This window comes from Hyperolius riggenbachi, chromosome 10 (assembly GCF_040937935.1).
Source record: "Hyperolius riggenbachi isolate aHypRig1 chromosome 10, aHypRig1.pri, whole genome shotgun sequence".
Classification (NCBI taxonomy): domain Eukaryota; kingdom Metazoa; phylum Chordata; class Amphibia; order Anura; family Hyperoliidae; genus Hyperolius; species Hyperolius riggenbachi.
The window spans coordinates 223863565-223888732 of NC_090655.1; the positions used below are offsets into that span (position 1 = coordinate 223863565).

The window sequence follows — 25168 nt, forward strand, 5'->3', positions numbered from 1 at the left end:
TGCTATACCTTCTGGCCCTTCATCCCGGATGCTGCCGCAAGCCCAGCTCCTGACCTGGTACTGAAGTTAACCTTTTCTCTGCTCATCCATCCAGGACGCTGCTGCAGGTCTGGACCCCGGAACAAGTGAGACACAAGTACGACTGCTGGTGGCCCGTACGGGTACCTCAGCCTCACCTAATAGTTGAGATTTTTTCCAAAAAGGGCTTTAGCTTATCCTTTCTACACGTCACAGTGTGTGCTCTTCTTCTCTTTTGTCTTTTCAACATTTGCTGCCAGTCAGCGGATGAGTGCAGGTGTGGAAAATGAGTAACAATGGCTCCTGCCCTGTGCAGCAGTGCCAAACCCAGTCTATCGCTGTGTTGAGATGCCTACACTTGCTGCATGGAAGCTCCTTGTCTGAATATTAGCTCCCAACATGATTATTGTACTATATATGACTACATCCCTCTCACTTCAGTAAGTAGTTTTCTATTCTTTCTGATTACGTTCCTTCCAGCATCACTTATAGTATATCAGTGGTTTCCAAACTACAGCCCACAAAGCCTTTTTTAGTAGCCCCCAAACATCTCTTTTACAGTGTATTATTTGCAGCTGCATTCGTGTTCAGTAGTCCCTGCAAAAAAATACAACATACTCACTGGAAACAACAGGCCTCCCAGTACCTTACAGCACCAGTATCAATCCTCCTTGCCAGAACTACATTGAGACCAAAGGTTCTCCATCAATGCACCAGCGCATAGCGCCAACATATTCATCTAGGCTCAGCCACATCACCCCTGGTCTTCATGTAGTTCTGGCCACAAAGCTGTAATTGGTTAAACCCTCATACCCCCCTGACCCTTTCAGCTATACAAAGCAGGACCTTCACGCCCCTTGGTCTGTGTAAGCTGTAGCGAGTAGGGAGCTTGTATCTCCTGTTTTTTGTAAACTGAAATAAGTAAAGACCAGTGGAATTAAATTGCTCTAAGCTGCATTGAGCAGGAATCTCATCTATGCTGTTTCGTCACACTGTAACCTCTAATGAGTTTTGTACATAATGCTACATACCACATTGGAATGTTTCATGTATCTTCATAGTCTGATTTACTGCCCCAATTACAACTCACCATGGGATAGCAGAGGTTTCCCTGTTACTTTAAAGCGGTATTGTCACCATAACAATCAAATTTCAACAGCAACTGGTCTGAGTGTATTAAGTGATAAAGATGCTAATCCTGCATTCAAAACTTTCAAACTTTTTCTGCTATTATGATTTGGAGTTATCACATACTTAAGGAGCACTGACCCCTTAGTAGTCAGTGCCAAACAGTTGCATGCTGGGGGTTCTTTTTATCTATAATATATTTGTAATGATCTGCTCTGCTGTCTGCACAGGCAGACAGCTTTTTGTCCATTTTTTAGGTCTGAGTGCTGCAGGTCCCTGGAAAAAGAGACCTGTCTTCACTCTGCAAGTTGCAGAGTTCCTGTTCTGGTGAGGAATTGGCATCCACTTGTCATGCAAATTGCTTAGCTGCTTCCTTTGATGGCTTGCAGTATAAATGCCATTTCCTCCCAGAATTCCCTGCTGGTCATGCAGGTTTGTTCCTGCTAACTTGCCTGGAGTCTCAGCCCTCTGCTTATTGTTTGCTAATATTGCTATCTTAGAGTAGTTCCTTGGGAGTGCACTGGCATTCCTTCTAGCATAGTAGATCGTTATTATCTGTATTGCATTGTTCTGTCTTTCTGTTGCGATTGTTCTGTCGCTGCGGCGGCTGACAGGAATTCGCTCTGTTTGGATTGCATTCGCCCTAGCGTTAGAGGCGGTGGATCTCTCTGTATTCTGTCTAGGAGTATAGCCAGAGCTGCAGTTGCTACTGGCTACTCCTGTCTGTCTTGTGTGGATCGCACTTGCTCTTGCGGAAGAGTAGTGGATCCCATCTGACCTGTTCCTGTTCTCTGTCTGTCGGTCTGGAGTAAACACTTGCTGTTGCCTGAGGTAAGGCAACCGATTAGCAAGCGGTTCTGTTATTTATTGGTTTGTGTTTTCTGTGTTCTTTTGTTAGTCAGGGTCGGCGCGTTTTGTCTCTGTTGCATTTTTTGTGCGGAGACCGCGGCATTAACGTGTTTTGTCGCTGTTGCGCTTCTCGTGCGGCGACCACGTTTAGCGAGTGCGTTTGTTATTTTCCTTAGCGTTCTGATTGTTATGGTTTGCGGTGTCTTTCTTACTACATCTATGCTGTCTTTACTCAGTCTTGTGTCCCTATTAGCAAACGGCATTCTGGCGATTGCTTTTCCACTTGGTCTTCGCTGGTGTGTGTTCACCGTCGCCAGGTGGCGACTAGATTGGTGGACATACATACATTCTGTCTCTGTGCTCACTCTCTCTCACTAGGGGCTATCTTGCCCTGCATTGCTTCCCCTCGTACAATTCCTATCTGGCAACTGTGGCAGTGTAGAGGGTTAATTCCTCTGCACTCCACAGCTCCATCTGCCGATGGGAATTCCCCTCTACAGGTGCATTGCACCAAAGCTGGGTTCTGTTATTCAGACGCTTGTGGAGGATTTCCGCAGTGTCAGCGCACAGCTTGTGCGCTGACCTCGGAGATAATTCCCCAATCGTTACAATATTCCTCCTCTTCCTTTTATTTCCCTGCCTAGTTGCCTAGCTGAAACATGATCCTCTGCTCACTTGTTTTTACAAGCAAGGCTGGGGTGACTCAGCGATTGGAGAAGAAAAGAAAAAAGTAAAAGGCAGAAATGACATCAGAATTTAGCCTAAACTGTGGGCAAAAGACATTGCCCCCACCAGGAACAGAATTCTCTTCATTTACTATATAAAATTCACTGAACTCAAAACATGGACAGTACAATACATGTGTTATGTAAGTAGATCAAGTAACTATCTACTCATATATGTGTTTTTTTTCGTGGCATAGTATGGCTTATCCTACTGCTTTAAAGCACACCTGATGGGAGAGAAATATGGTGGCCAAGGATACCAGTTGCCAGTGGGGTAGCTAAGGAGCTGTGGGCCCTGATGCAAGTTTTGCATGGCAAAGCATTCCCAAGCATTCTATACATAATCATTGATACAGCGCACCAAAACCTGCCAATGGCAACCACAGTGTCAGAAGTGTAAGAAGGAGATGGGGAACAGTTTAATGATTACCACTATTCAAAGTATCTATACAATTATTATGAGCACAGGACCAATAGAGAGCGAATACTGCAGTTGAGGGAGGGCCCATCAGGGCGCTTCTGGCCCAAGGGTCCCGATGCGGAAACAACCTCTGCAACCCCTATTGCTACTCCCCTGCCGGTTACCTGGCTGTCCTGCTAATCTCTTTGGCTGCAGTAGTATCTGGATCACACACCAGACACACAGATTGCCTAGAAAAGCTCATGATGAATCATAACTCATAGGGGTGTGTAAGAGGCTAAAAAGAAGCAAAAGGCCTCCTTACTGAAATGTTAAAACAGAAGTTTGCCTTCTTAACCATTTATTGACATCCTAACGTATTAAAACGTCATGCTTACCGCTATTAACGGCAACATGACATTTTAATACGTCACGCGTTCCTGCCGCTGCTACTGCCGTGTGCATGCCGCTACTGCCACTGTTACCGTCAGGATCCCGTGATGGGTGATTGTGGAAGAAGACCGAACGGTCCTCTACCCAATCGCAGTGCCTGGAGTGAATGGACGTGACCGCGAACAGCGGCTACGTCCATTCACAAAACCAGGAAATGTAACAATTAAATAAAGTGTAAAAAAAAAAAAAAGTGAACACTTCCTATAACGGGTGTTCACTAGCGCCATCTTATGGCCAAAAAGTATATTACACCTACAAAATACATACATTTTCAAGTACGGTACATACACATCAATAAAATTACACTTTTCACCCTTCTCTTTTCATAACTAGGGTTATACAGGTGGCAGCCATTACTTCTGAGCTTTGTAGGAGGTTTTAGATCATGGGTGTGTTTGTCATCAGCTCCCCTCCCTCACAGGGGCGTTGTGTATGTGAAATCTCACACAAGCTGAGATCACCTCCCCTGTGACACCATTAGTAGCAGCCTGTGTTTTGTTTTTTATCTCCTCCACCAGTTTGCCGGAAAAATCCCGGCAATTTGAAAGGAAGGGAGGGGTTCCTCCAATAAATGTAAATATATTTGTCATCATGCAGCTGAAAAAAGGCTGCTATTTATCATTTTAATTTAGAAAATATATTTTATTTCTGAAATCTTGTATTTTTAATTTGGGTCCACTTTAAAGTGAACCCTAATCAAAGGAGCGTCAACAAGGATCGTGTAAATGTAAAAAAGCTGGAAGTTCTGTGGGCGGGGCTAGGTCTGCTGCTTGGCTTGCTTTATTCTACTGCTCAGACTTAAGGGGTCGGGGCACAGACAAGGCTTGGTGAGAAGACTGCATTCTACAGCTATGGGAGCCTGTGGTGCACTACAATCATGACTGGTGAACCGGCCTACATTAGCTAATAAAAGGAGATTCTACACTGAAAAAAACAAGCTCTGTTGCAGAGTATCCACACAGGGCTAAAGATGGCCACACACGATACAATAAAATTATCTGGATTTTCCGGCAATGTGATCGGATCTCCCGAAAAAAGTGAAACTTTTTTTTCCCCATTTTTTCTTCAATTGTTATTGATCCGGAATGCTGGACATTTTTCTTCAATTTTCCTAAAGATTGTATGGTGTGTGTTAGATTGTCAATGTATTAATATACACACCCTAGAAATTTTCTCAGTTTCCAATCATTTTTATCTTAATTGGGGGAAAATTGAACATATGTGTGTGGTACATTGGTCATATTTTTGAAATGTTACAATCAGTCAGAAAAATTTATTGCAATTCATAAATTGAACAGATATTTAAAACATTGTATGGTGTGTGGCCAACTTAAGAAACTACCGGTATTTGTGGCAGTAGATGAGGTTTAAAAACTGGAGAAGTAAGGCATAGATGAAATGTTTGTTCTACTGTATTTCATAGCCTTTGGCTGAACAGGACAATCAAACAATCCCAGGAAGATTAGAGCAAAAGAGATAAAATGATATTATTACAGTACATTTTATAAATAATATACTTCCTCGGCACAAAACCATCACAGTTTTCCTTTTTACACTCGGCGATTGTGGGTTCTTTGATGTTTATTGAGATGGGACTTCCTGCCAAAGCACCTCCCACATACTGGACAGGGGTACGGCTTTTCGTCCGTGTGAGTGCGCTGATGGGTCTGGAGCTGTGACCTTTGGGTGAAGCATTTCCCACATTCTGGGCATGAAAATGGCTTCTCCCCCCTGTGGACCCTCTCATGAACAACAAGCTCTGCTCTCGTGATGAATCGTTTCCCACACTCTGAACACACAAAGGGCTTGTCCCCAGTGTGGTGTTTCTGGTGTCTCCTGAGTAGTGCCATCAGCGTGAAGCACTTCCCACATTCGGAGCAGGTAAAGGGCTTCTCTCCGGTGTGAACGCGCTGGTGAGTCCTGAGCTGGAAGGTCCACGTGAAGCATTTGCCGCACTCTGAGCACTGATAGGACTTGTCTGTCACGTGAGTCCTCTGGTGATGCGCCAGCTCTGATCTTGTTGTAAACTGCTTCCCACACTCGGAGCAGGAATATGGTTTCTCTCCCGAGTGGGTCCTCTGATGCTCTGTAAGCCGTGACCGGCACGGGTAACGCTTCCCGCATACAGAACATGGAAAAGTCCCTTCTCCCGTGTGGACTCTTTTTAGATGTGTGTTCAATGCAAACTTCCATATGAAACATTTTCCACACTCTGAACAAGAAAATGGTTTCTCTCCCGTATGTACCTTCTGGTGCTTGAGAAGCTCCCACCTTCTCTTATAGCTCCGGCCACATTGTGGACATGTGAAAGAGGTCTCGCTTGTGTGCGTTTCACAATGCTGGAGAAGAGCAGAACTGGTGAGGAAGCATTTCCCACACTCAGAACATGGAAATGGCTTCTGACCACTGTGGATCTTCCGGTGCTGATTCAGGCACGATGTTGTCATGTAGCATTTTCCACAATCAGTACAGGCAAAGGGCCGCTCACCCGTGTGAACTCTGTGATGCCGGTCCAGGTTTGCTTTGCATGTAAAAGATTTCTCGCACACTGTACATGTATATGGATTTTCCCCTCTGTGGATCCTCAAGTGTTCCACGAGGTGGGATTTCTGGGTTAAATATTTCCCACATTCTGAACACTGAAACTTAGGAGTAAGTGGTTTATTCTTGATGATTCTAGAGTAAAGATTGCCAGAATTCAAGAGACCCGGTGATCGGTGGAGTCCTGGATATAGGTTTGGGGCAATAAGAGGTCTTCCGTGAAAATATGCGTCAGAGCTGGAGGGAGTGATTAATCTATCCATACTCTGGAGGCGTGGATGAATATTCGGGGTGATGTTATATGATCTTTTAAGATAAAGTCCTGAAGGGTTGACAGGGTCCATTAATCTAACCACATTGTTAAGTCCAGGAAGGAGACCTGAGGTGATAGTATGGGACTGATCATGGGATGGTTCCTTAAGATTGGATGGACTACATAATGGGTCAGCATGGTAAAGTGCCACATGGCTATTTGGGGTAAAGGCAGTTCCTCTCGGAGAAGCATGCATAATATCTTTACTGTCCGTATCATACTTTGGAGGTGAATTACGGCATCCTTCTGATGTTCTATTCAGCTCGTGTCCACCTGTCGTGAGAGAAATTGGGCGGTTTTTTTTAGAATTTGCCTTAATAGTACATAATTAAATGGTTAATGCTCACAGTGTTAATGTTTGCAGTCCATGTAACCAGATGCTTGCAGGAGTCTACAAATTCGTACACCAAAAAGGTTCTGACTGAAAAAGAGTTACATCACAGATAATACTGGTAGTTTTGGGGCCTTACAGGGTCTCCTTTATCAACAAATGATGAACCAGACTTAAACTGAATTGAGCAGCATAATTATTTTTTTATGAACTTCCCTATAATGGATGTTTGTAATAGTGTGCCATTGGAGTGAAAGGAATTATTTACCTAAGGGGCCTGCTCCTGTGTCCTGTATGGTGGTTGCCATCTTAAAACATGCCGCAGTTTAATTTTTCTAGCTTTGCACACGCTCGCCAGAATGCATGCTGGGAGATGTAGTCCTTAGATGCAAGTACAGAGATGTACTCGCATTTACAGACTACATCTCCCTGCATCCAGGCAGATGTGTGTGGAAAAAATTAAGCTGCAGCATGCGCGGAGGAGATGGCGGCCACCGTACAGATGAGAGGCCACAGGAGAAGGCCCCTGTAGGTAAGCGATTCCTCTCACCCCTAACGGCACACTATGACAAACCTCCCCTTGTGGGAAGGTTAATTTAAATAAAATTCAGTTTGCTTTAAATGTTTTAAGTCTGGTTTATAATACCTCGATAACAGAGACCCTGCAAGGCCTCAAAACAATTGTTGGTGATGTAAGATTCTGACTTTCAGATGAAATAAAACGGTTTTCTATCAGAACCTTTTGGTGTGTAAATTGCAAACTTCTGTAACCTCTGTTTTTGGATGAAACAGCCACATCCTCCAGCAATTCCTAGCACCCAATATTAAAAAGGTCTGCAGACACTACCTCGGCAAACTACATACAGCATAATCCTGTTATAGTAAACGCCAAGGGAGCAGGAAAAGTGGTTTACTAGATCAGAAATTGTCCTAGAAATGGCCCAGCATGCCCTGGTACATTTTATGCAGCAAAGGAGCAACTCTGTCCTCCTATTGGGGGTACAGTACAAGCACTTGCATATTTGGTGGACTACAAGGGTAAGTATACCTTAGGGCTGCATAGCCAGGCTGGACAAATTGCTGGTACAGTATCCAGGACTCCTTAAACATTGCAGCCATCACTGAATAGAGGCAGCCACTGGCTACCTGTGAGTGGTTTCAATACCTCCGCAGGCGGGACTTTTAGAACGTGTCCTGCAAAACTTTCTGCTCACACTTGAGCCAATCATGAAGCCTCACTTCAAAATGCAGCCAATCATGATAAGCCACTCGCATCTGTAACTCTCCTTAGTTTTGCAGCGAGTAGGCCCGCTCTGATCTGCACTACAAACACAAACAACAAACGCAGAACATTTATATCACGCTTTTCTCCTGGCGGACTCAAAGCGCCAGAGCTGCAGCCACTAGGGCACACTCTATAGGCAGTTGCAGTGTTAGGGAGACTTGCCCAAGGTCTCCTACTGAATAGGTGCTGGCTTACTGAACAGGCAGAGCCGAGATACGAACCCAGGTCTCCTGTGTCAGAGGCAGAGCCCTTAACCATTACACTATCTAGCCATGTTAAAGTAGCCTGTACTGCACACCACACACTACCAGAAGCGTCATCACTAATAAGGGAAGAGATACCCAGGAGTGCGTACAATCCTGTGAGAGGACTGTGATGATACTTTTATCAGTGATTGTAAAGTGGAAGTGGTAATGCTGCTTCCTGTTTTGTTTACATTCACATTATTCCTCATTTTCCCCAGGCTGCATATTTGTACAGTACTGTATATCTAGCACTGCTGCCATTCTTCTTGCCCTACAAATGTTATCAGGCATCAGCTCACATGCAACCAGCCTGAAGAGCGCAGCTGACCATGGGTTTCACACTATGATGCATGCACCGCCCTCTTTTTACTATAGCCAGAGTCAGCCTCATGTAGGGGCCAAAAAACATGTTTACTATAACAGAAGTTTTATTACATGCAAGTTTACTATACCAGGTGTTGCTCTCATAGACTTACTGTATAATGGAGATTGTCCGAGACCTGGAGAGTTAGTTTACTATACCAGAGTTTATTATACCAAGATTATACTGTATAACTTGATGTGTTACTTTGCAGTACTATAAAGATTCTGTAACAACTTAGGTGCCAAGCCTAGGCTGTGTGTAATGTCCCATAAGAAATATACATACACTCAATGTGAAGGCGCGGCCACTAATGCATGGCTTACATAGCAGCACTCGCTGCTATGTAAGGAGTGTGCCTTCCTTAGATAGGAGCATGCCTTCCTACACATAGTTACAATGTATAGGAAGGCCCGCTCCTATCTAAGTAAGGCACGCTCCTTACATAGCAGCGGCTGCTCCTTCACATTAAAGAAAACCTGTACTGAAAAAAGTTCCCCTGGGGGGGTACTCACCTCAGTAGGGGGAAGCCTCTGGACCCTATTGAGGCTTCCCCCGTCGTCCTGTGTCCCACAGCGGTCTCGCTGCAGCCCCCGGAACGCCCAGGCGACAAATCCGACAGCCTGTGCAATATTTACCTTTTCAGGCTCCAGCGGGGGCGCTGTTGCAGCTCTTCTGACTGAGATAGGCGAAAATAGCTGATCTCTGTCGGGCCGCTCTACTGCGCAGGGGCAAGTCTCCTGCGCAGTAGAGCGGACCCGACGGAGATCGGCTATTTTCGCCTATCTCCGTGGGAAGAGCGGATACTGCGCCACTCCGGGAGGATTTTCTCCGCCGCCGTGGGACCGAGGAGGACGGGGGAAGCCTCAATAGGGTCTGGAGGCTTCCCCCACCCGAGGTGAGTACCCCTCAGGGGAAGTTTTTTCATTACAGATTTTCTTTAAGATGTGCTGCTTTAGCAGTGCAGCTTAATGAATCAAGCCCTGTGTCCCTTGCCGCAGCTCCGCTTTCAGCATGTCTCCTGGTGTCCCCTCCATTGCACACACCGACCCAGCGAGGTCAGTATCTTCTGTGTCTGGGCCTAGACGCGCTGCTCGCAATCACGTGGCCAGGAGATTTGTGCCTGCGCAGAACATTCCTGGTTATGTGAGTGGCGCGGCCGCGCACTTACAGAAGATACTGACCTCGCTGGGTCGGCGTGTGCAACGGAGGGGCCCCCGGGAGACCGGATGGAAGTGGAGCTGCAGTGAGGGACACATGCCCCTGTAAAGTCCATTCTGGAGTACAAATGATCATCCTCTTTCATGGCCATCTACAAAACCCCTCATGGTCATATTTTTACTGGTCATCTACAAAACCCTCCATGTTCTGCTAAAGATGTAATGTCCACACAGCTTACCATAAATTGACAAGAATGGCGATGCTTCATAAAACTTTGAGGGCCCTTTCGCAGCAATTTACCGCACTGCTACTGCAGGGCAATGAAAGTCTATGGGTGCTTTCATATTGCCTGCGGTGCGCCTGAAGTGCTCAATCTGACACGCTTCCAAAACTACGTCAGCACACATATCTGCATCGGCATGCGGCGGACCGGAAGTCATGTAAGTCTATGGTGATGCAGGGATTTAAAAAATGTTGGCGGCTGTGGTGCGGCGACGTTGTGATGCGCATAAGCGTATTTTTAAAATACGCTTCCATGCACTTCCGTATTTCCAAAACAGGAAGTGACCGCAAGCGTGACTTCCTGTTTAGCTAGAAGTGCTGCAGTGTGAAGCCGGCCTGAGTATTAAGACAGTTATTCTGGCCGGGAAAAGCAAAAAACCTAAATAAAATCTCCTGATTTCTTAAAACATTGATCTCCAAAGCAAAGTAGAATACCTTACCACTAAATTCAGGAGTGGTTTGCTCTCTCTAACAAATAGAGTTATTCTGAGTTAATATGGATATACCCAGGGCCGGATTTACCATAAGGCACGTGCCTACAGGCGCCTGATGATGGAAAGGCGGCTCACTCCCCTCCCAGAGCTCCTCCTTCTCTCTTTCTCTATGCAGAGTGTAAATAAGAGGTTACTTATCCAGCTCTCGGCATTGAGATCTTCCTTCAGTTGGGAGCACCGCTAGCTACCTAATACTTCAGGGCACCTCTAGCTACTTAATTTTGAGGGTACTTCTGGCTACCTAACACTTGGGGGCACCTGTAGCTGCTTATGATGGGCAAGGGAAGTAAGGGAGAAGTGACAGCTGGGCCTGGCAGCACACTTGTGGTGAAGTTTGGTAAGGGTTTGTAGGTCCATGGAGGGTGAAATCTAAGGTACCAGGACATCTGTGCCTATAGGCTCCTGTGAGGTAAATCCAGGCCTGGATATACCCTTTATCTAGCTGGTTTCACTATTGTTAGAATATACCTGACCTTCTACATAACTGAAGTATCCAAATTAATCAATTATACTCACTGAATTGGTTATTCTTATCGGCATATCTTAGCTTTGTCAATAATGATATACATATTGCTTTGTGTATGCTTTAAAAGTGATATGTTTCTTCAACTTTTATTAATAAACATATTGAAACAGAATAACTCAACATCCACTGAAAACTATCTGGCAAAGAAAATGTTAGTAGTGATAAAACAAGGAATGACTCGTTCAGTTTACATTTATTACCCACCTATGCTGAACTCTGGAAGAATTTCCTCCTTAATTGGCTCATCCTGACTCACATCCATCACTTCTTCATCTAAGATTTTAACCTTGATGTTTATGAGGTCTAAATCCTAAATGACATAACAATTGTTACTTTCAGAAGATTCACCCAATTTCTTTGCCTCCTTCAGACTCACAGGTCAACCTACCTGACAATGGTGGGGGATGGTGGGATCCTCCTGTGGACAATCCTGGGAACGAAGAGGACCTGTATATCCCTCTAATGGGATTCTGTTCTTGCATCCATCTGTAAGAAACACACTTTAATGTGACACTGAAGGGAAAAAAAAACCCTTAAGATATAATGAATTGCATGTGTAGTACAGATAACAAAAAATGGTAACAAAGAAAAGTCTCATTTTTATTTTCAATTATATAGCTTACATACAGTATATAATTACAAACCACAAACTACATTTTAAACTATAAAACATAGCAGAGATAATGACTCTTTGAACTCCCTGCAGTAAAACCTTATCTGAAGCTGCCTCTGACTTTTTCTTTGATGTAGAAGAGCTTCAGAAAAAAGAGCAGTCTCCGACCCAAGTTGGGTCGGAGAGCTCAGAGAAGCTCTTTTGCACAGATAACTGATATTCCTCTAGCTCTTCCTGAACTGGAAACAATATGTGACTCATATCTTTGCTACTAATGTTGTATTTCTTAGCTGTACTACATAAACAATTTATTATATCATAATAAAACTTTGAAATTCCCTTAAAATACATTGTTTTGATGTGTTTATGAGATGGTGAGGTGATAGAAGTGGACCCTATATATTGCGCTTTCCTTTACAAGAAGCAGATGTGTGCTCTTACCTGGTGATGGGAGGGGTGGCTGTTTCTCCATCATGAGGTCCTTGTAGAGATCCTTGTGTCCTTCTAAATATTGCCACTCCTCCATGGAGAAATAGACAGTGACATCCTGGCACCGTACAGGAACCTGACACACACACACAATGATACAGTCACCCTCCAGACACATCCATTGCGTTACTAGATAATGTCCCATAATTCCCAGCTCTGCTAACCTCTCCTGTCAACAGCTCAATCATCTTGTTGGTGACTTCTAGAATCTTCTTGTTACTCTCAGGTGTCAGTGAGTGAGTTGCAGGTGCTTTAATGGTCACATGATCTCCAGACTTCACATGAGGGAAACTCTATTGAAACAGAATGATGTCAATTGACATGGACACCTTTTTAGTCACATCTGTGCTTCATTAACTGACATAAGAGAAATGTCATGTGGCCTTCTCAGAGTCCTCTATCCAATCGTGTGTGTTTCATCAATATACTGTAGATGTAACACTGCCAGAATCCTCCTTACCTCTCTACAGGGGTGGTTCTTCCATGAAGCAACGTGAATCAAGTGCTTCATGGAGGCAACAATTAGAGGGCGGCAAGAAACGGCTCCGCTCCCCAAATGTTCCCCTCCTGTCACTCCCTGCTTCCCCCTCCCTAGATGCGTGGTGCCGCTTCACTCACCTGCTCTCAGCATCCTAGCGAAGGGCTCTTCATCCGTCCATCCAGCGTCCTGTACACATGGCTACAGCGGTGCCTCATGTGACCTGTTACGTGCTGCCGGGTCACATGAGGCACCGCTGTAGTCAGAGAGGAAGGAGGACTTAATGTGTGGCTGGTGATCCCATCAACAATCTGCTGAAAGTGGGTGAGTGATGCCGCGCCAGTGCAGCACATACCCTGGGGATCAGATGCTGTGGGCCAGCAGGGAGGAGATTGTCTTGGAGGAAGCAGAAAGAGGCAAGCATAGTGCCAGTGCCTGCAATGCACAGCCCAATATGTCTCTCCTCTCTCTGGTACGCCTTTGCACAAACATACGTCAGGGAAGCGGGGGTTAGGTGTTTGCTAATGAGAATCCTAAATTATTGCTTCAGGCGGCAAAGTGTCTAGAACCGGCCCTGCCTCTCTAATAAAGTGTGTGTTTTATTAGAGGTGATGTCATTCTCACTCCCAGAATCCTCCTCACCTCTCCAGTCAGCAAGTAGATGATCTCCAGGGTGAGATCAAATAACTTATTGGCCATCTTGTTCCTGTCCTTTTTCATTCTTTTTGAGACCGTAGTAGAGGAAACCCTTAACCTGTTGGAAGAAACAAATGGATGAGGAGGCCCTAAAAATAATTAAATACAAATGTTAAATTTAAGCAGGGCTGGAAAAATCCCATGAGCTCAGTAGCCAGCCCAGGGCTCTTTAAAAATGGCAGCTAGTTCCTAACTTTTGAGTTTTACTGTACTTGTTAGTGATGGAGCTGGGCACTAAACATTTCTGGATTAGACAGACTGGCTCCTGAGTTTCACAATAATTCATCCACCACTGACTTACAGTAACATGGAGGTTGATTCATTAAGCTGCAGTAAGGCAGTAGCGCAACATAAAAATCAGCTCCTAAGTTACGCGCGCTCCTTTACTTTGCTGCGCAATGTGAAGTAGCTCGACTGCGATACCCATTCCAAAAGTATTTACTACAGAAACTTTAGACAGACATGGCAAAGTCTGCTGTCAATCCATCAGTGAGTGCATAAGAGAAAAAAAAAATAGTAACAAGTACTTACAGTCATGCAATCAGATGTACTTGTATTTGAAAACAACTGTAGACTGGGAAATTGATCCCTTGGGTGACAGTTTGGGGCTGACTACTGTACAGGTGCATCGCTAGCCTACAGGCTACTGATGCATTTGTAACTATAGAGCGCGGAGGAGGGACAACAGGGATTTTATCCGATATCCAGGGATTTTATCTGATTGCCATCTGAAGTCGGGAAGGAATTTTTCCCTTTTGGGGCTAATTGGACCATGCCTTGTAAGGGTTTTTTCGCCTTCCTCTGGATCAACAGGGATATGTGAGGGAGCAGGCTGGTGTTGTACTTTGTACTGGTTGAACTCGATGGACGTATGTCTTTTTTCAAACAAAAAAACTATGTAACTGTGTAACACATGGAGCACAACAGAATGGCCTCCGGTGGGTGGGGTTAGTGAGAGAACAATATGCACAGGATTTGGACGGAGTTGGACAGCACTAAAGTTCAAACATGCCAGATCTTTAGGCAGTGTTGAGCATCCCCCATATACATGCTCCATTCGTGCCAAAAAAAATAGTGAGTGCCCCAAAAATATATGTAACTCCCCCCCCCCCCCCCCCCCGTTTTTTTCTAATATATGTGCCTATATGTCCCCCATTTTTTTTCTTTTTACCCGGGCTGGTTGCCTAACTGCAAAAACTGTGCAGTGCCACTGGGATTTTTTTTTTAGCTGCAGTAACAAGCTTATCTTAGTATGCAGATAACAGAAAGCTTCCTATTTAGGATAAGAGGAGACACTATGACTGGAAGGTAATTGAAAATTGCATTGTAAGCATTCCAATATCATAAATGTTTTTTCTCTAATCAATCTTATCTCAGTCAGCCTGGCTCCTTTCTGGTACATTGTCGGGGAGAGGAAAGCTTGTTATCTCCCTTCACACATTCCTGCTCCTCACTGATTAGCTGAGGGCAGTTCAGTGTGACATGAGGCTGAGAAGGGAAATACATTTCACCTCTCTGCAGAAGCTGCTGAAATACGATCTATGCTGTGTTCACACGTTTTTAAAAAGCAAGCTAGATATGACAGTGCAGTTTCTATGAGGAAAAAAAAAACAGTTAGGGAGGAAATGACATCAGGATTAACTTAAGTCAGAGGCAGTAAAGATGGAAAATGCCTGGAACAGTTTTCCCTTTATTTACTATAACTTAAATCAAAGTGTGGACAGTATAATACATATGCTATGTAATTAGTATTTATCTAATTATATACTTTTTTGTTTTTTTTTTGGGGGGGGGGGGGGGGCGCTCAAATATAGTGGTTAGGATAATAAAATTAATTTTAAGGCATCTGTAAGCTTTATATATTTTAACATCTTAAACTGAACTTAATTATGCTTACTGTACCACTTTAGGAACCCTTTAAAGCGAACCCGAGGTGGGTTCTAACAATGCTATCAGCATACAGAGGCTGGGTCTGCATATACTGCCCAACCTCTGTTGCTATACCGATCCCCCCTAAGCCCCCCCCCCCCCCGCGCTCTGCTATTCCCCCATAAATCATCAGCCGAGCTGTCGATACGCAGCTTGTCGCAGCCGGCTGTTTAGCTCTGCAACTGTCAGTCTCGCTGCTCCCCCACCTCCTGCATAGCTCCGGTCCCCGCCCGCGTCCCTTCCCTCCAATCTGCGGGGAAGCTGTATAGCAACAGAGGCTGGGCAGTATATGCAGACCCAGCCTCTGTATGCTGATAGCATTGTTAGAACCGACCTCGGGTTCTCTTTAAAAAAAAACTTTCACTTCTTATTCTGAAACAAATAACTCTTCAAGGGCAATTATTATTTTTAAGGGTTAAGCTACAAATGTTATTGCTACTCAATATGTGCACTCTAGGATAAACAAAGAAACATTATAGGGTACTATTTTTCCACCTCATGCAAAATAAATAAAGTATGTATGTATGTATGTATGTATGTATGTATGTATGTATGTATGTATGTATGTATGTATGTATGTATGTATGTATGTATGTATGTATGTATGTATGTATGTATGTATGTATGTATGTATGTATGTATGTATGTATGTATGTATATATATATATATATATATATATATATATATATATATATATATATATATATTTATTTTTATTTTTTATTTTTTTTCACTGATTATACATACTGACATAAATTATTCCCGTACACCTCATGCTTATTTATGTACGTAATCCTAAAGAAAATTACCACGGTTTCAAACTAACAAATAATCAAAAATGTCCTAATATGCAAATCTTTGCTTGTCTGGAAGTGGAAGCTGTGCTAACAAATGAAAGCCACCATTTTCCACAATTATCCAGTGCCTGATTAATTAGCATTGGTCTCTAAGCGGCAGGTAGTGGTTTTCACTTGCTAGCATGGCTTCTGCTTTTTTGGTCTATAGAGATTTGCATGTTAAAGCGGATCTGATCTCAGAATTTCTTTTCTGCTCTAAAAGATGCACAACAGCATAATAAAATTTTAAGAAAAACATTTCTTTATTACAGCAATAACTATAACAATGGCAATACTTTCATCCAATATAATATTATAATATATTATTTGTATTGAAATGCATATTTCTGTCTCTCCACCCAATATTACGCCTCAGACCAGCGGGTCACCCCAGAATCTGCTCACCTGCAATCTCCAACACTCCTCAATGGAAACGACGAGTCCGCAGCCCACTTTCGCCCTCGAAATCTCCCACTTTCCGGTCTATGCGTTCCAAGCCGGTTTTCCCTCATTCAGCATGGCCACCGTTAATTTCTCATCGCCATAGAAACCAAGCCGCCGTGGTCCGGGAGCCGAAAGAGCGGCGGCCATTTTCTTGACGCCCACACGGCATTATTAGGAGACAATGCATGCTGCTGTGGTCAGAAGGAGTAAAATAAATAAATATTAAAATGATATGTGGTGTGCTGCAGAAAGACAGCCTGTGTCAGCGAGCTTTACATGAAAATGATTTTGTTCCTGAAAAATGCATCATGATTATGCCAGCTACTGTTCATTATGTACCATACAAGTGCCTCCCACCTCCACAATGTGTTTCAGGTGTGTAGGGCAGGAGGACCAGAGAATCTGACATTTTGCTTTATGGAGGCTGACATATTTAATTTTAAAGGCGATCAAAAAGTTGAAAATTTGTTTAGTTGGGGCTTCTTCCAGCCCCCTGCAATTTATTAGATCCCTCGCTGTCCTCCTGGTCCACACCTGTGTGCGAATGTGCCCCCAACTAAATCCCGCTGCTGTAACAGTCGCCGGTACTGTGCATGCTCAGCCCCAGCTGCGCACCTCCTCGACTGCGTTCCCATTGCATGGAGCATTCTGAACATGCGCTGTTCCAAGTTTAATGAACTGCATGCACAGAATGCTGCCAGCCACAGGAGCACAATGGAACTCCAGGGAAAATAATGTAATAAAACAAGTGCTTCATTTTTACAATAATTATGTATAACTGATTTAGTTAGTGTTTGCCCATTGTAAAATCTTTCCTCTCCCTGATTTACATTCTGGCATTTATCACATGGTGACATTTTTACTGCTGGCAGGTGATGTCAGTGGAAGGAGATGATGCTTGCTTTTTTTTTGCAGTTGGAAACAATTATTTCCCACAATGCAACAAGGCTCCTTCAGTGTGATGTCAGCACCATGGTCCTGACATCCCACTGTGGGAGGGGTTTCACCACAAGATCAGCCATACAGAGCCCCCTGATGAGCAGTTTGTGAAAAGGAAAAGATTTCCCATGGGAAAGGGGGTATCGGCTACTGATTGGGATGAAGTTCAATTCTTGGTTGAATGAATTTAGTGATAGCGACATAATGCAGCAGACCGGGAGGACAGAGAGGGACCCGAAGGAGTACAAAGGGCTGGAAGAAGCCCCAGGTAAATAAGTCTCAACCTTTTTCCCCACACCTAAAGTAAACCTGTAAGTTATTTAAAAGTGAAACGTTCGATACTTACCTGGGAGAGGCTTCCCTTTTCCTTCTCCATCTGGCCGTTTCAGTCCCTCGAAGCTCATGGGCAAGGGGACACGCTGCGCCTGCACACTAGCATGCACACACTTGGGCTTTAGTGGAAAAAGCCGAGTCTGGTTGGGTCTCTGATGGATCACACATGCGCAGTGACATGGACCCGCTCAGGCTACTGCACATGCATAAGCCATCGACAAGCGCTTGTCGAGGGTCTCTCTGGGGTCGTCCTGGTGGAGGATGGGGGAAGCTTCTGGATTGTCCAAAGGCTTCCCTCTATTGAGGTGTGCACCCCTTTGGGGCAACTTTTTCTTACTTACAGGTGTACTTTAAGATTTCCTGTAAACAATACCAGTAGCCTGGCAGTAATGTTGGTTCTTTGCCTCTAATGCTGGCCATACACGATCAGTTTTTCCTTATCAATCGAGCCGCTGATGGCTCGATTGATAATTTCTGACAGGTCCGATCACCGCATGGATCGATTCGCCGCTCAATTCCCGCGGGCGGACAATGGTCAGAATCGAGCGGAAGATAAGGAAGCGCCTGCGGGGACGAGCGGGAATCGATCCGGGCGGCCGTGGAGACGAGCGGGGACGCGGCGGGAGTTGATCCGGCAGCTAATCAAGCCGCCGAATCGCTCCGTGTATGCCCAGCATAATACCTATAGCCATAGACCCTGAACAAGCATGCAGATCAGATGTCTCTGACAAAAATGTGATGATTAGCTGCATGCTTGTTTCAGGTGTGATTCAGACACTACTAATAACTGAATGATAATCAGGACTGCCAGGCAACTGGTATTATTAAAGGACAACTGTAGTGACAGGTATATGGAGGCTGCCATACTTATTTACCTTTAACCACTTCACCACTGAGGGGTTTTACCCCCTGAGCACCAGAGCAATTTTCACCTTTCAGCGCTCCTTCCATTCATTCGTCTATAACTTTATCATTACTTATCACAATGAAATGAACTAGATCTTGTTTTTTCCGCCACCAATTAGGCTTTCTTTAGGTGGGACATTATGCCAAGAATTATTTTATTCTAAATGTGTTTTAATGGGAAAATAGGAAAAATGTGGGAAAAAAAAAAAATTCAGTTTTCGGCCATTATAGTTTTTAAATAATGCATGCTACTGTAATTAAAACCCATGAAATGTATTTGCCCTTTTGTCCCGGTTATAAAACCGTTTAAATTATGTCCCTATCACAATGTTTGGCGCCAATATTTTATTTGGAAATGAAGGTGCATTTTTTTCTGTTTTGCGTCCATCCCTAATTACAAGCCCATAGTTTATAAAGTAACAGTGTTGTACCCTTCTGACAAATATTTAAAAAGTTTAGTCCCTAAGGTAACTATGTATTTTTTTTTTTTTTTAATTGTAAATTTTTTAATTAAAAAAAAAAAAAAAATATGTGTGGGAGGTAATGAGTTAATTTTTTGTGTATAAGTAATTCATTTGTATGTGAAAAATGTTCAGGGTGTAATTTTACTATTTGGCCACAAGATGGCAACAATAACTTTGTTTAATGCGACCTTCAAGCGTCCTTCCAGACGCTTGGAGGAAGTACAAGGAGGCTGGTAACGTGTTTTTTGTTTGTTTTTTTTCACAATGATCACACTGCTCATCGGAGAGCAGCGGATGATTGCGGGGCTTATATCAACGAACGGGAATGGATTTTCCCGTTCATTGATCTGCGGGCGGCGGCGGCGTGTTTACGAGCAAGAGCGCGGGCAGCGGCTGGAGCGTGGAAAGTGCGGATTTCTCCGTCCCTGGGGGTTAAAGGATGGAAAAAGGGATGGAGAAATTCGTATGGGCGGGGGTAAAGTGGTTAAGCAATACCAGTTTTTTGGCAGCCCTGCTGATCTGTTTGGCTGCAGTACTGTTTAAATAACACTAGAAACAAGCATGCAGTTAATCTTGTCAGATCTGACAATAATGACAGAAACACCTGATCTGCTGCATGCTTGTTTAAGGGTTTATGGCTAAAAGTATTAGAGGCAGAGGATCAGCAGGGCTACCAGGCAACTGATATTGTTTAAAGGATACCACAACTGACATGTGGCATAATGAGATAGACATGGGTATGTACAGTGCCTAGCACACAAATAACTATGCTGTGTTCCTTTTTTTCTTTCTCTGCCTGAAAGAGGTAAATATCAGGTATGTAAGTGGCTGACTCAGTCTTGACTCAGACAGGAAGTGACTACAGTGTGACCTTCACTGATAAGAAATTCCAACTATAAAACACTTTCCTAGCAGAAAATGGCTTCTGAGAGCAAGAAAGAGATAAAAAAGGGGGGGATTTCTTATCAGTAAGGGTCACACTGTAGTCACTTCCTGTCTGAGTCAGGACTGAGTCAGCCACTTACATACCTGATATTTACCTCTTTCAGGCAGAGAAAGAAAAAAAGGAACACAGCATAGTTATTTGTGTGCTAGGCACTGTACATACACATGTCTATCTCATTATGCCACATGTCAGTTGTGGTATCCTTTAAAAGGAAATAAATGTGGCAGCCTCCATATAACTCTTACTTTAGGTTCCCTTTTACCTGACTGTTGGGTGGTTCCCCTCTGGCTATAGGTACCCAAAAACATCCTCTAGGGATCCTGAAGGGATGATTTTCCCTGACCCTGCCCTCTGTCCTGAACCACTGCATGTACGATCTTGCGCTTTGTACATATGGAAGCAGGTTTTCTAGCCTTAAGAAGAGTTTCTGCCACATTAGAGGAACAACCTTGAATTAAGTAACCTTGCCTCTCAGCTTCCATGCTGTTAAATGTAACGTCTTTACTTCTGGGTACAGAAGATTCCCCTGGAAGAGAAGATCGTGACAAGGCGGTAACTGTATCGGTTTGTCTAGACTCAACTGCAGTGCTAGGGCAAACCAAGGCCTCCGGGGCCAGAACGGCATAATAGATATGATCATGGATGATTCCTTTGATACTTTTTGTAGAAATCTGGTTATCATTGGAAATGGGGAAAAAGCGTATCCTAGCCTGAAGTCCCAAACTTGTGTTAGACAGTCTGTTCCCAATGACTGTGGGTGTGGAAACCTTGCAAAGAACTTTGGTAGCTTTGAATTGGCTGCTGATGCCCAGAGATCTATTTGCGGCACCCCCCATTTCCTGACTATCCAATTGAAGATTCGATCATTCAACTGCCATGCGTTTTGATTGACAAAAGTCCTGCTCAAGCGATCTGCTACGATATTTTCGTTTCAAGGCCGGTAAGTTGCTGATAGGCTGTCTAGGTTCTTATGAGCCCATGTCATTATTTGATGTGTCTCCTGTAGGAGGGCTAAACTCCGCGTTCCCCCTTGCCGCCTTATATACGTCACTGCCGTGATATTACGTATCAGTTGACTCTTTTTTAGATTTAATAGCCAGCCCAAATCTGTTAGAGTATTCAACAACATCTGCTGGTGTTCTAGTAGAATTTCTTTGTCCTGATGCAGTAGTAGTATATCGTCTAGATAGTGAAATGTTCGCAAGCCTTTTGTTCTGAGCAGTGCTATTACTGGTAGGAGGATCTTGGTGAAGGTTCTCAGAGCCGTTGATATACCGAACAGAAGTTCTTGGAATTGGTAGTGTTTTCCTAGTATCGCAAACCGAAGAAATTTTTGAAAATTTTTGTTGATGGGGACGTGCAGATATGCATCTGCCAGGTCGATAGAGGTCATCTAATCGTTTACTTGAATCATGGGAATTATTGACTGTAAAGACTCCATTTTGAACCAACCCACCTTTATGTCATGATTTAGAAATTTCAAGTCCAGTACCGGCCTCCAATTTCCTGTCGCCTTTGGAACTAAGAAGAGAGGTGAATAGATTCCCCTGAAGCGATCCTTTTCTGGTACTTCTATTACTGCCTTCATTCTCCTTAAAGAGAGAACATAATCCAACAATGCTTGATATTTGTTTGTTTTCCGGCATTTTTGTTTGCATAAAACGACTTACTGGAGGTGTTTTCTTGAACTTCCACATATGACCTCTTTCTAGTGTCTTCAGAACCCATGGATCTTCTAGATTTTCCACCCAAGACCTCCAGTAGAGACGAAGCCTTGCCCCCACTGGAGCGTCTTGAGTGGGCGCACCTTTAAAAGGACTTTTTGTTCTGTTGGGAAGAGGAAGCTGGCTTATTCCGGTTTTTGAGAAAAGAAGACTGGGTTCCCCTCCAGTTTCTACCAAACTGTTTCCCAGGTTTATATGATCTTGTCTGTTGGAATCTATTTGAAGAAAACTTTCTTGACCCTTGTTGTCTATAATTTCTTGGTTTCCTATCCTGCGGAATAAGACCTATTTTTCCACCTGTTACCATGAAGATTGCACTGTCCATAGCAGGGCCAAAGAGGTGCGTTCCATTAAATGGGATTTTGCATCAATTATTTCTTGACGCCTGGTCTGCCGACCATGGCTTCAACCAGAGTGCACGTTTCGCCGTTACACTATGCAACATTGATCTAGCTGTTGACCTGATCGTGTCTATGGCAGCCTCACCAACAAAATCTCCTGCAAGCTTTAATTCAAGGAGCTTAACTATTTCCTGTTTGTCCATATCTGAGTTTAATGCAGTTTCTACATTATCAACCCATACCCTTATGGCCTTAGCTAAGGAAGTTAAGGCAATGGCTGGTCTGCATGCTGCCACGGATGCCAAAAAGGCTTTTTTAATGTCCGTGTCTATCTTTCTATCTAACGGATCCTTGAAGAGTACAGCATAATCCATAGGCAATGTGACATGTTTAGGAAGCCTCATTATGGATGCATCCACCACAGGGGCACAGTCAATCAATTTTGCTTCATCAACTTTTAGGCTTCTTGCACACCAAGACGTTGCATTAGGTGGCACGTTAAGGTCGCATAATGTGCACCTAACACAACGTATGGTGCTGCAAGAGCCGACGGTAGAGTGAGCCGCGTTAGGCGGCTCGAGTCCTATAATGTCTCCCAGAGTGGCGCTGATTGGCCAGCGGGACCACGTGATGCGGAGCGAGACACTCCGCATCACGTGGTCCCGCCGGCCAATCAGCGCCCGCCAGTGCAGTGAATATTAAGTAGCCATGTGCGCGGCTACTGTAGCTGGCTCTCCCTGCCTCCTCCGCCCCCCACTGCGCATGTGCAAACAGTCTAACGCGGCTATAGCCGCTCCAACGACGTAGCATGCTGCACTTTGCACAGAACGTGCAGCGTTACATGTAACGCAACGTGGGCTGTGTGAACAGCCCACTTGTGTAACATTGCTGTGCGTTGGGGGAGCGTTACAGGCGCACTAACGTGTGCCTGTAACGTCTTGGTGTGTAAGCAGCCTTAACGGATAAAGCTTAGAGAATCTGTTAGATAATGAAGGCCTGTTTAGACCATTCTTTAAGAATGAGATCCTTTATTACTTTTCTAAAGGGAAACGATTTTGGTTGGCTCTGTAAGTGCGGATAATATTTATCCTGTTCCTGTTGTATTTCATCTTCTTCCTGCCACTCGATTGCAGATTTAATTGCTGACAAGAATGCAGGTACCAAAGAAAAATCAAATCCTATAGGCGGTAAGTCCGCCTGAGAATTGGATTCCTCCAAGTGAACCATTGCTGCTGTGGGAGCAATTGCCTGTGTAGCTGGCATCTTTTGAAAGGTGTCTTGCACCGCTTGCTGTATATAAGATAACACTTGTTCATTATCTGCTTCCTTGTCCCTAGCCAGCTCCGTTAAAAAACATGATTCACAAACTTTTTTTATTTGGTAAAGCAGGTTGTGCGCAGCAGGACCAGCATAAATTTGATTCTGGTCTTTTATGTTGAGAGAATTCCACTGATTCCCGAAGAACGGGATCTAGATCGATCCTATCTTCTTGGAGAATGATTTGCATAATAATTTCTCATGGGAGAAAAACGATCAGAGTCATATCTATTATATGATTCAGAGCGTCTTGGAGAACTGTCTCCTATGAGATCTTTCTCTATGAGACATAACTGTCAGAAACGCTGTTGCTTCCTGCTTCATCACAAGTCACCAGCAGGTGGCTCTGTTTGCTTTTCATGGTTGCCTGCAGTTTACCACTAGATGGAGTATCATGGGTTATACATATCTCTGTTCCACAGGTGTCTGGCCAGGCTGCTAGTTCCTATTTAAGCTGGCCACTCTCTTCACACTACGCAGATCCTCGTGTCAGTGTGACTTCTGCTTGCTGGTCCACTTCCTTGTTCTGCTCTGTGAATCCAGCTTGTCTGTCTGTGTGAGCCTTTGGCTTGCGTCCTATCTTGCCCTGTTCTGTCGCTTGTCTGTGTCCCAGATTAGCTAGAGTGTATTCATTTAACCCTGTTTTGTACATACATAGGTTAGCTTAGTGGTAGCTCTGTGTGTATGTAATATCGTAGGGGTTCTGATCTTAGTGTGTATTTGATCTTGGACTGTGTTTGATGTCGATTCTGCTTGATGATTCTGTATTGTGATTGTTATATTTGTATATATGTACATAGCACTGTTCATATTAAACACTAATTCATTGCATATCTGTGTCCTGACCTTTTGTATATGCTACTAAATGTGATCAGCAAATACCCTGCTAGCAGGAATCGTGACAATAACAGCTTGTTGCAGCACTGTTCTGGCAAACGTCTCCCTGGAGAATTTCTCCTATTATAGTGATTTCTAGATGAACTTCTCTCTCTCGGTAATAGTCCCTATAAGGATTTCTTCTAAAAGGATTCGGCTTAGTTGATTGAAGAAAACCCTCATAATGATCTCCAGTTTGAGAAGGAGGTAAATTTTTTCTTCGGTAAGGACTGGATGATTTTAGCGACCATAAGTCCTTCTTCTCCCTCATACGGACTGTGAAAACACAAAAGGAAAATAAAAATAGTGTTTTCACCAAAAAATCCGCAACAATAAAAGGAGAGAGAGAGAGAAAGCACTCTTTTTTGAGCAACCAGGTACAAAATAAGAAAAAAATAAAACAACACCAGTGACAGGGATACATTTAGTATCCTGTTACCTGGATACCCCAGCAGAAGTTCCTGGTGCAGAATCATCCATTTAGTCTGATAAATGACTGCTAAAATCTTTGCTGCCTTCTATGCATTCTTGATATACAAAAAGAGACCAGCATCCTACCTGTGTCAGATGAGGAGTAGGAGACCAATAAAGTACCTTTCGGCATGCAGGAGAAACGCTGCTGCAGCCAAGGCAAAAAGCACAGTAAAAAGGAGCTTGCTACCAGCCAATGAACACTGACCACCCACGGAGCCTCTCAGTGTCTTGCTAGGCAAGGAGAGAGAAA

The 25168-nt window shown here is 43.9% G+C and overlaps 1 protein-coding gene across 6 annotated transcripts; it reads right to left on the minus strand.

Annotated features, from left to right (window-relative positions):
- Positions 1-4967: 4967 nt before the first annotated feature.
- Positions 4968-25146, minus strand: LOC137534616 (zinc finger protein 879-like). 6 transcript variants are annotated; one of them, XM_068256199.1, is made up of 9 exons: positions 25039-25146; positions 24451-24720; positions 16560-16789; positions 13335-13446; positions 12379-12507; positions 12167-12290; positions 11501-11598; positions 11317-11422; positions 4968-6700 (listed from the first exon to the last, which is right to left on the minus strand). In XM_068256199.1, the coding sequence occupies exons 3-9, from the start codon at positions 16664-16666 to the stop codon at positions 5124-5126; spliced, it is 2253 nt and encodes a 750-aa protein (XP_068112300.1). In that variant the 5' UTR covers positions 16667-16789; positions 24451-24720; positions 25039-25146; the 3' UTR covers positions 4968-5123. The 6 variants fall into 6 exon arrangements, with proteins under 6 accessions (XP_068112300.1, XP_068112299.1, XP_068112303.1 ...); XM_068256198.1 differs by having other exon boundaries at positions 25003-25146; XM_068256202.1 differs by lacking the exon at positions 24451-24720.
- Positions 25147-25168: the final 22 nt, after the last annotated feature.